This window comes from Toxorhynchites rutilus, chromosome 3 (assembly GCF_029784135.1).
Source record: "Toxorhynchites rutilus septentrionalis strain SRP chromosome 3, ASM2978413v1, whole genome shotgun sequence".
Classification (NCBI taxonomy): domain Eukaryota; kingdom Metazoa; phylum Arthropoda; class Insecta; order Diptera; family Culicidae; genus Toxorhynchites; species Toxorhynchites rutilus.
In genome coordinates, this window is record NC_073746.1 from 227,989,294 (window position 1) to 228,000,977 (window position 11,684).

The window sequence follows — 11,684 nt, forward strand, 5'->3', positions numbered from 1 at the left end:
TGAGTACATGAGCGTTCGCTTAGTAGCGGACACGCAATCGATTAGGCTACGAAGACCCCCTGTTGGAGATCACAACTGTTGTTGTTCTTGGTTGTAATCAACGAGGCGAGAAAGAAAAATATGTCGACCACCTCAAGCTCGTCTCCGTCGATTATAACCTTACTACTAAGAAGTATTCTGTTACGGTCACCCCCTCCCATTAGCATGCATTCATCAACTACAAACAAGCGTCGTCCGGGTCAGTGACATGAGTCAACTGCTTCCAAATGGCCAAATGGTAACTTAACGAAAAATGTGAAATGCTGCGAACCAATTATAAGAATGGATGGGAAAGAAATTACAGAACTAACATTACATAAATTTCAAAATTAACACTTAAGTACTTATATTTGGTAGCTCTTACAAGGGCCGATTAGATCGGAATCAATTATTTTGTGGAAAGATTTGAAGAAAATTAAAACTGAAAACTGATGAAAATATACCCCTCTAGCGGGGTTTTGAAGAAGCAGCTAACGATAATTGTTTCATGATTTATTCTTTTCTATTTGTCGCAATTTGTTTCATTTTCGTCAATGCGCACCAATTTATCGCGGCGGTTTTTCTCCTGATACACACTTTAACCACAAGTGATCACCACCATCATCAACCTTTGACAAGCATTGAGAAGACAATGCGTAAGTGTGATTCAATAATACACTTGTACTCATCGCGTTCTTTCATCCTTCATCCTTCATCCTTCATCCTTCATCCTTCATCCTTCATCCTTCATCCTTCATCCTTCATCCTTCATCCTTCATCCTTCATCCTTCATCCTTCATCCTTCATCCTTCATCCTTCATCCTTCATCCTTCATCCTTCATCCTTCATCCTTCATCCTTCATCCTTCATCCTTCATCCTTCATCCTTCATCCTTCATCCTTCATCCTTCATCCTTCATCCTTCATCCTTCATCCTTCATCCTTCATCCTTCATCCTTCATCCTTCATCCTTCATCCTTCATCCTTCATCCTTCATCCTTCATCCTTCATCCTTCATCCTTCATCCTTCATCCTTCATCCTTCATCCTTCATCCTTCATCCTTCATCCTTCATCCTTCATCCTTCATCCTTCATCCTTCATCCTTCATCCTTCATCCTTCATTCTTCATCCTTCATCCTTCATCCTTCATCCTTCATCCTTCATCCTTCATCCTTCATCCTTCATCCTTCATCCTTCATCCTTCATCCTTCATCCTTCATCCTTCATCCTTCATCCTTCATCCTTCATCCTTCATCCTTCATCCTTCATCCTTCATCCTTCATCCTTCATCCTTCATCCTTCATCCTTCATCCTTCATCCTTCATCCTTCATCCTTCATCCTTCATCCTTCATCCTTCATCCTTCATCCTTCATCCTTCATCCTTCATCCTTCATCCTTCATCCTTCATCCTTCATCCTTCATCCTTCATCCTTCATCCTTCATCCTTCATCCTTCATCCTTCATCCTTCATCCTTCATCCTTCATCCTTCATCCTTCATCCTTCATCCTTCATCTTTCATCCTTCATCCTTCATCCTTCATCCTTCATCCTTCATCCTTCATCCTTCATCCTTCATCCTTCATCCTTCATCCTTCATCATTCATCCTTCATCACCCTAAACACTAAACACTAAACACTAAACACTAAACACTAAACACTAAACACTAAACACTAAACACTAAACACTAAACACTAAACACTAAACACTAAACACTAAACACTAAACACTAAACACTAAACACTATACACTGAAATATTCTTTCTTTTTATATTATACTAGCCGACCCGGAAAACTTCGTCCCACCCCAAGTGGATTTTTGTTCTCAATACTTTCAAACATTCACGTTTTCTTACTAAGCGAACGTTCCAATCGCAGAACTTTGATCTGATCTGATTGATCTTCTTATTGACCCTTTACAATTTCCTTCTACTATAAATTTGATAGTACTACTACCAAAACTCATTATAATATAAAATTTTTTTCAGATACAATTCTCGTTCTTCAATTACTTTCAAATAACATGTTTCTCCGTAACATGGAATTTTTTCCCCTGTTGGGTGTGAACCACTGCGTCCATTATTTTGAACTATTGTGGTATACCCCTTTTTTATACTACACTTCAAGCTTAACATGGAATGCATGTTTGATACAGAAAATATAAAATGAAAGAGCTATTCCTTTCTCAAGTTTTGCGCTTACCAACATTTGGCGATTCATTTTTATTTATACATCCATTCCATGCCAAACCGATATACTGGTTCTCAGATTTTCGTGAAAAGTGGTAATTTTGTTCTTTACCGCAAAACATTGAATCCGTATTTTTCTATTTTTACATTAGAGTGACCATTTCCATTTTAAGGTGGTCTGAAAAAATAAACTTTTTCCCCTTTTTTAAAAAAATGACTTTTTTCAAAAATTCATAACTTGTGAACTATTGAACCGATTTAGATGGTTGACATATCAAATTAAAGCGAATTAGCTAGTCTTTCTTGGAACTAATGTTGCACTTGCGAACAAATGTAAGAAAGAAAAAAACACATTTTTAAATAAAAATTTAGAACGAATATTAAATTTCTGGTTTAGGAGAAGTGTCCAATTTAGCTTTGCGCAGTGGCGATATCGTAGCCAATGAGGTTATACCGAGGTGCGATTATTGCTAGTTAAAAAAAATCATATTTAATAGTGTATCATGTTTTCTACAAGGAATTTAGAACAGTTTTATTGTGATAAAGGTTTTATATTATTATAAATAGATTTGTGTGAGTGTATTGGAATAATTCGAATACTGGCCGAGTAAGAGTAAGAGTTACATTCAATCAGCAATTGATTATTTTCGTTGAGATTGAGAACAAGCATAGAACTGTCTTCAGGAAGGCTAGTCTGAGAGGGGGTACACTTACTTCACTACAAATCGAAAATATTATGATCGGTGACAAATTCACTAAATTGATGACTCAACAACTGCTTGGTGGAGAAGTGCGTTGGGCTTTTATATATTCGAGGTAATTCCACATGTTTCTGCATCAAAAAAGTATTTGAATAAGGATGTAGTCTCGAACTTACACCGAACTTACTTCGGATGTAGTCTCGAACACCGAACTTACTTCGTAAGAGAACATCTTGAAACGCTGGAGAGATCGTTTTAACTACTTAGAAGAAGATCAAAATTATCAGATTGCAATCTTTTTAGACCCGAGGTTCAGGCCAGGCTATTCAGGTGTTCTCAAAACGTAAACAGACAGACAAAAAATCATTAAAATCAAAATCATTTTACAAAACAATCTTGGGACGAATCTTCTGAGAATAACAGCAGAATCGGATAGCAAGTATTGGCCGTATAGGTTGGACACCGGTTAGTTACAGATATCCATTTCATCTCTAGTCATTATTGATTGTATTTGTTTTTTATAGTTTTCATGGTCTCGGGACCAAGGGTGCTATATTTTTCTATATACTATACTTTTCTGAGGATTTTTCAAAAATCAAAATCCAAAATTCAGAGAGGCGTTATTTTATTCTTGAGTTATGATTTTTCAAAACTAGGGTCCGAAAAATCAATTTTTACCCTTTTTTCCAGCACAACAACTTGTAACTTTTGAACTACTGGACTGATTCAGATGCTCGACATATAAAATTAAATAGCCGACAGTCCGAAAAATCAATTTTTACCCCTTTTTCCAGCACAACTATTAACTTTCGAACTACTAGACCGATTCAGATGCTCGACATATCAAATTATTACAAATAAGCTATTCTTGTTTAGAAAAATAGTACACTTGAGAAAAAAATAGAATTTTGTTTTCGTAATTATTGTTTTTCATAGTTTACATGGTTTCCAACGGCGAAAGCGGGACCAAAGGCACCATATTTTTTATACTTTTTCTTGAAAGCTGAGGTTTTTCTCACATAACATACCCGAGTTTCAGAAAGGTGTCTTTTTTCGTGTATGTGTTATGATTTTTCAAAGTTAACATGTTTTCAGTTTTCTTTCAATATTCCTATGTGACTATACTACATCTCTGCAAATAGAATCCAATTTGTACGCAGGAGGCGATCTGGCGTAGTGGTAACATCCATGCCTCTCACGCTAAAGGTCACGAGTTCAATTCTCACTCCCGACATTCTTCCAAAAATGGAAGTAAAAAGTGACGAACCAGCCAAATGAGTTGAAAATCACTATAATACAGATAAAAAAAAAAAAAAAATTGTACGCAAACGTGGTATTTTTTCAAAGAAAATCAACTCATTGGCTTCAAACTGATCTATTGATCATCTGAATCGGTCCAGTATTTCAAATGTTATGAATTTTTATGAAAAACGTTATTTCGTACCATGGGTTAACTTTGAACAATCATTACTTAAGAACAAGCGATGACGATTTCCTGAATTTTTGGATATTTTATGTAAAAAATCTTCAACTTTCAAGAAAAAATATTTAAAAAAAATATAGCGCCGTTGGTCCCGAGACCATGAAAAGTTTTAAAAAGCAAATACATTCAATAATGACAAAATCATAATATAAATTTTTGTTTAAATGTAACATTTATCCAAGAAAGACTAATTAGCTTTGATTTAATATGTCGATCATCTAAATCGGTTCAGTAGTTCAAATGTAATGAATTTTCGAAAAAAAAATCGTTTTTGGAAAAAAGGGCCACCGTAAAATGGAAATAGCTACCCTATTGAAAAAATACGGGTCTAATATTTTTCAAAAAGGAATAAAAGAAGGCAAAACTGGGAGAGCGCAGATTGGACCAATCATAAACGCGAGATTTAGCGCTTTTCGATAATGTTCGACATTCTACAATTATTGAACAGTTTGTTTCTCAAGAAATATTATTTTTATTATTGTAATACATGCGGCTCCAATCGGTTGATGCAAACATCTTTTCAATCGAGCAAGAAATAGTCGAGTCGAGCACTTGAAATCTTCCATTATTTGATACATGTTTTTTTTACACCATATACCTTCCAGTTAAATATTGACAAATCGGCTAAATTTTGTTTCGTCTATGAATACGGTGATCGAGCTTGACGTTAACAACAAAATTTGGGAACAAGGAGAAGTCAAACAGTTTACAAAAACGCATTCGCCATTGATAGCTGATAGATAGCTATGCTATGTTGAGTTCATCATTAAGAAAAACTGCGTTGAAAATTTGAATTCATCACGAACAATACAAGAAATCCAACTTCAGTAATTTTCGATACAAATCGCAACGTGCCCACAAAAATATAGAAGTCATAGAAGAACGAGGGAATTGCTCATATGTTTCTCCGGTCCCCATCAATTTCCTTCCCCACTCACCATCTATGTCATCCATAAATTTCAATCCCCAGCGGTATCTGATTTTTCATTCCTCGGACGGTCGGCGGTATTATTTATGCCCGGATATTCGTGGGCATCCAATCCACGGGAAACGAACTCCTGCCCACGACCGTCCCTCCAATATCGTACGGACGGTTCCCAAATGTTTTCTTTCTCGATTAGATAACCATCAAGTGGGAGTGGGAGCGTGGAAAATATAAATATAAATTTGGCGGAAAATATTTTATATTTTCGCTTTGTGCTACGGCCTACAGTCTAGCCCGCTCGCCGCACAGGGGGAGAAAAATGGACCAGACCTTTATTTATTTTTTTCCTTTCCTCCGATTGGTGCCCACAAAAATACAAAAACCCAATTCCGGTTAGAGTTTCCTTTCTGTTTTCACCACACATTTTGATAAATTTATATATGCGTAAAAGATGGAGCCGACCAAGCGAAGGGACACTCCATCTTCGGTAGGAATAAGAATGAGGAACGAAATTGGAAAGGGACCAGGCGAAAGAGAAAAGGTATTCCATCCCGCTGGAGTAGGAGGACAAGGGGATATTTTTCTTGTAAAATTAATAGAAAATGTGTGTGTATGTGGTCGGCGATGCCCGGCGGCCAGGTCAGACATGGGAAAGCGATGTGAAAGTTTTACTCTATCACCCTCGGCTAGGGAAGAATGGAGGATTCTGTGTATGGCGTGTGGGTGAAAAAGGTTTTCTTCATTCCGAACAGATTGAATTGAGCTGAACTAACCGATCTCCCCAACTCTTCTATCGGGCATAACAAAGAACTTGACGAAAAGGACCTGTCCTATGCGAATGGACAAAGGAAAAAGAGGTGGGAGCGGCGAATTGAGTAGAAAAGTGAAATTTATATGTTCTGAATAGGATAATCAGGCTGAGCTGCAACGTAAGCCGTTTATTTCAAATGGATCGGTAAAAAGTTAAAGGATCGAGAAAAAAATGATGCAGAGCACATAGAAGTCGTGTCAGTATCATTAGAATAAAATTTATTAGTATCGATTGAATTATTTTATACAGATGTAGAAGAAAATTTGGTACGTCGCAGAGCCAAAATAATTAACTACACTCGTTTCACTTTTCTCATCTTAGTATAATTACCTCCGCCAACTAATGACAGCAAAAGTTTCGATCGTGATCCCGACCTGACGGCAACTGGAATTGACATGTAGAAATCAATCACTTCGTGTGTGTCAACCAAAAATTCCTCGCCAGAGCCTAATATTTTTATATGGAACTCTGTTGACTGGATTTCTTTGGGAATGCCAATGTCGTCATAATCGAACCTTTGTGACTCATTCGCGTCCATTATGCGAAATTCTTCCCTGAAACACGGGAACCTACAGATAAGCATCAGACAACAGAATGATTCTCACTTTGAAATTGCAGACATAAACTTTACGAAATGGTCGATTGGTAGCTCTTTTGGCAGTGTCTCACCACTAGCAACACATTCCAGTTGTCGTGCCCTCGTGATGTTTCCTTCGTTTATCAGACTAACAAATTTGTCTTTCTTCAAACAATTCAGAGTATTTCGTGTTTCACTTTCTTCGGCAATAATTTCAAACACATCTCCACTCGCTCGCAATTCGACCTGATAAACGCTTGTTCTCAAAATTTGACATGAACCGATATCCTCTTCGTTGTGACTGATATTGGCTACGAAAAATCCTTGTCTGAAATAAGATTACCTAGGATATAAAATATTGATTAAATTCATTTGAATGTATTTGTATTTACAGTCCACCATTCAGAATAGCTTCTGCAACATCATTGGCTTCATCCGTGTTCAGTTCAATTGAAGTTTGAGTGACATTTTGAGACGTTTCGATGTCTCTCAAAAAGCGCAACACAACAAAAACTAATATAAATGCTTTAAACATTATACGAGATGGGAGCATATCACTCTGTGATCAACACAAAACTGGTGCTGACCGAGAAAAAATGTAAAAATCAAGTATGTTCGTTTCACTGTTTGCCTTATCAGGCGGAAATACTAAAACGATTCTGAATGTCTCATAATCGCCGAATCTGCAGCTGAAGCATGAAAACTGTAGCATGTAAACTTTGTTTCTAACTAGTTTGAACTGGAATAGTATTCGTAATTAGAGAGTGATAGAGAGATTATACATTCAAAAAATGTTTTTAAATTGTTTACGAAGGTTTTTTTGACTGAAATAATGTCGACGTAAAATATTGGATACCGGCTGACACATTCGTCTAAATAAGCCAAGCAATTGACAATAAAATAAATTCAATCAAATATAAACGATTCCAGCCCATAGGTCCAAGACCGCATCCAAGAGAATTCGATTCGGTTCCATGCTACCATAATCTATCCGACAGTTTGATCTCTCGATATTTACCAACGAGGACCCTTTGCTAACTCAAACAAATCCAATTATAATTTATTATGGTAAATGCTGATGATAACGCACCACCCACTCATACACACACTTTCTGTTACTTTTACTATCCCAAGGAGCTGGCCAATCTCCGATCCAACCTCACTGCCTCTCATTTTTAATAGGAACAAACATTAGTACTACGGCTTAGGACTGAGGAATGAGCAATGATACATCCCCGATGTCACCTTTCTTCTCTGTGGCCATTAATCTATTCATTCCGGTGCGATATGTATTCGGAAAATTTCCCATACCACGGTTCCGTTCGCCACGTCCGGATGTGTCCCACCGGTTGGTGGAATTTTGAAATCACTTCCAACCGGTAAAGAGTTGCTCGGTCTGTCCGCAAAACTTTTTCACCTCCCACACCTGCAGCATTCGGGAGAAGGGATGCGGCAATCCCATCCCTACGAGAGGCGAACCGCAGTAAATATCAGCCAGGAATCAAGCAGCAGCCTCGTCCCAGCTTAATTGAATAGAATTAATAATAATAAATTTATTCGTGACTAAACCAACTTGACCGTACTTTAAATTTATCATCGTGTTAAGAAATCTGGCCTTTTGGTTACGGCTAAGAACTCCTTCCGTCCATCTTAGGCTGCTGTGAGTGACGGAGGGGTGGGTCGATATAGTCCACTGAGGGTCAGGAGAGGAAGGATGAAGTTGCCTTACTCCTTGTTGCTATGTTACTGACAGGTCACGGACAATAGTTATGTGTACTGAAGATATTCTATCGGCAAAGCGAAATTTTCAGACAGTAGTTTTGTACCCTGATTGCAAAAAAAACGCACAAGTCTAGTAAATGTAAACTTTTAAAGTAGGACTACGAAGAAGAAAGATTTAGAATCTAAAAAGTGAATATGAAATAAAAAATGAAAGTTTTTAAACGCATATAACTAGACCATGTCTACGAATACACTTTAAAAATATGTAAAAAATGAAAAATTAGTCTCAATTTAAATTTTATCATTCATACAAAAACGTAGTAAGAAACACATAACTTCCGCATAATGAACCTTGTTTTAGTTGGGGGACATTTTTTTCAGGGTCAAAGCCACAAAAAGAACCTCTTTAATAGCAGAATGTGATGAGCTATATCAACTTTTATAAACAGAACATTGTTAGTCGTTATTCACCTATGACCACTTTGCCCCTAAACACCAAGGGAACTTCAATGCTAATTAATCGCAATATTAAACAAAATATCTGTTCACCTCTCCGAGACTATGTGAACAGTTGTTCAAACTGATTATTTGTCCGAGATATCAGGTCGAATAAACTAAATTTCACGAGAAATTCCTTAGATACCATGCGCACAGAGTTACGGCCGAATGCGAGAGAGCAATTTCTAATTTTATTTATATTTTGACATGCGACAGCTCCATTGGAGTACAGGGTGACTCAAAAATAATTAAATTCTTCAAACATAAGGTGCTTATCAATAAGGCATCTATAGTCAATAGTTATACTGCCAAACAAGCAGGTGACCACTTTGCCCCACCTGACCAATTTGCCGCCACTATCCCTATATGACTTTCATAGTTATAACACTAGAAACGCGAATGAAATAAGAACACCTAATTTCTTGTCATGTGCTTCACAAAATTCGTTGTACTTCAAAGGAATAAATGTGTTCAACTCGATGCCAAGACATATTAAATGCGCAACAACACAGAATTTAAGAGGCACTGTATTTCACATGTAAAAGCTGTGTTCTCTTAACAGCTGAACGAGTTTTTGTTTATTTTTATGACGAAGATCTTTGCTGACGAAGTTTTATACGAACGGATAATTTAATGTGGACAATTTTTTGCAGTTTGTTTTCAATATTTTCAATGAATCTGACGAAGTTTTTTTTTTGAACGGATTATATTATGTAGATTATTTATTTTTTTTTAAATCATCTTTTTTTAAATTTGTATTGATCTCTATTATGTCTGTCATCATCTTGGTGATGATGGACTATTTTTATTTTTATTTTGTCGTTCTTATAGTTGTATTAGTTTAAAAAAAAATAAAAGTAGTCTACAAAAGTTTGAGCGTCGCGCGCGAGACACAGATCTTCTTCTTCTTCTTCAATGGCACTAACGTTCCTAGAGGAACTTCGCCGTCTCAACGTAGTATTGCTTGCGTCATTTTTATTAGTACTTAGTTAAGATTTCTATGCCAAATAACACGCCTTGAATGCATTCTGAGTGGCAAGCTCTAGAATACGCGTGATCACAGTGCAAGTCGGAGGAAATTTCTTTGACGAAAAATTCCCCCGACCAGAACGGGAATCGAACCCGAACACCTGGCATGTTAGTTATGACGCTAACCACTCGGCCACGGGTGCACGCGAGACACAGATATAAAGGATATTAAATTGAAAGTTTTTTTTAAGTGCCGGTCTAGGAATTTTTCGTAAAGGAAATTTTCTCGATTTCTCTGAATGAGGGTATTCACAGTCAATCTAAAACAAGGCTGGCGGTTGGACTTGTGCTCTGGTGGACCACTTGGCTGCAAGGGCCTCGTCGGGACCGTATCGGCTCTGTGGCGGACATGACTGAGTATTGGCTTTTTTGGACATTGCAATTTTTTGAACTTATATCTGTAAATAAAATCAGTTCGTTTTTCATGTTTGCTAAACTGATTTCAATGTTGAAAAAAAATAAATTATCTTTTAGATAACTCGTCTTGCTCAAACCTCTGTAGGGGAAGGAGGCGGGACCATCATCATCATCATATATAATATGAGGCTAAAACTGACACCTATACCAATACACAGAATGCACATGGTGTGCACCTATACAACGATGAAAGGTTGTATTCGAACTTTTTGAGCACCCTGTAGATTGACCACAGAAATATTCGCATCAGTCGATTGTGAATACAGCGTCTTTCAGATTAAACGCTCAAGCCAAAAAAATTCCTTATGAAAAATTTTCGAACACGTTGTTTGGCCGAGCGAGTTGTATCTTGTCGTCAGATCGAATTTAGAAAACTCCCTTCGGGCTCGAGGAAAGCAGCCCAATGTGCCGGTGAGAGATGTGTTGGCTCAGTTAGACCTTGATTAAATGTCCCAAATATATGTTTTCCTTAAAGCTATCGATCTTCGAGTGTGATTGTTTATACACCCTTTTCCCCACCTTTTCGTCCTTTGCGAGCTCTCGGTTCCCTTCCTACTAACAATAGAATAAGTTAAATTGTAAATACGTATTAGATGTAAGGATAGTTTTAAGAATTGAGTGTGAAGTGTCACTGTGAATGAGAATGTGAATGTGAATGTCAGTGTGAGTGTGAACACACATCTCCTTACATCCCATCCTTTTCCTAATGAAAATGTGTCACCCTTCTAAGCTCGAGTCGACCGCGAGTAATCGGTTTCCTATTTTATTAACCATAGAATTAAGGAAACATGTTAATATATGCTAGTAGAAATATAGTTAAGAGTTTGGCTCCATTAAACTTATGTAACTGAGCCTGTAAAAATAAACGGACTAGTAAAAAAAATCATTAGCCATGTGGATAGCGTGATCGTGTAAAACAGCCTTGCGTCCTAGCCGGCCTTGGTTCGATCCCCGTTGCCGTCGTTTGGACTTTTTTTTGGGTGCAATCCCAAAAAAAGATGAAAAAATAAAAAACAAACAGATGTCTGCTTCCAACAACAAACATTTTAAAGCGTTGGGGGACAGATGATTTTATTTGCCTATTCGACGCTTCAAGGCACGAAATGGCATGTTTTCTGTGGAAAATGAAATGCTTTCTGACAACGCTAGTTTGGGGGTAGAGACTGCACGAGCACGCGACAGGAAGCTGCACATATCCGGCATTGACTGTTCTGCAGTAATAGAAGTTAGCTAGATCAACCTAAATTATTGCGATATAACACAGCAACTATTGTGACAATCAATGAAAACAACGGAAACTAAGTGTGACATTGCA

General features: G+C 37.3%; 2 protein-coding genes and 1 pseudogene across 3 annotated transcripts; 2 read left to right on the forward strand and 1 right to left on the reverse strand.

Moving 5' to 3' along the window:
* The first annotated feature begins 670 nt into the window (after positions 1–670).
* On the forward strand, positions 671–1,645 carry LOC129773994 (putative proline-rich protein 21). The gene has a single exon (XM_055777675.1). The coding sequence runs from the start codon at positions 671–673 to the stop codon at positions 1,643–1,645; it is 975 nt and encodes a 324-aa protein (XP_055633650.1).
* Positions 1,646–2,619: 974 nt separating this feature from the next.
* LOC129780713 (U4 spliceosomal RNA) lies at positions 2,620–2,752 on the forward strand (annotated as a pseudogene).
* Positions 2,753–6,327: 3,575 nt separating this feature from the next.
* LOC129779511 (uncharacterized) lies at positions 6,328–7,281 on the reverse strand. 2 transcript variants are annotated; one of them, XM_055787021.1, is made up of 3 exons: positions 7,096–7,281; positions 6,753–7,031; positions 6,328–6,695 (listed from the first exon to the last, which is right to left on the reverse strand). In XM_055787021.1, the coding sequence occupies exons 1-3, from the start codon at positions 7,254–7,256 to the stop codon at positions 6,419–6,421; spliced, it is 717 nt and encodes a 238-aa protein (XP_055642996.1). In that variant the 5' UTR covers positions 7,257–7,281; the 3' UTR covers positions 6,328–6,418. The 2 variants fall into 2 exon arrangements, with proteins under 2 accessions (XP_055642996.1, XP_055642995.1); XM_055787020.1 differs by having other exon boundaries at positions 6,328–6,680; positions 6,732–7,031.
* Positions 7,282–11,684: the final 4,403 nt, after the last annotated feature.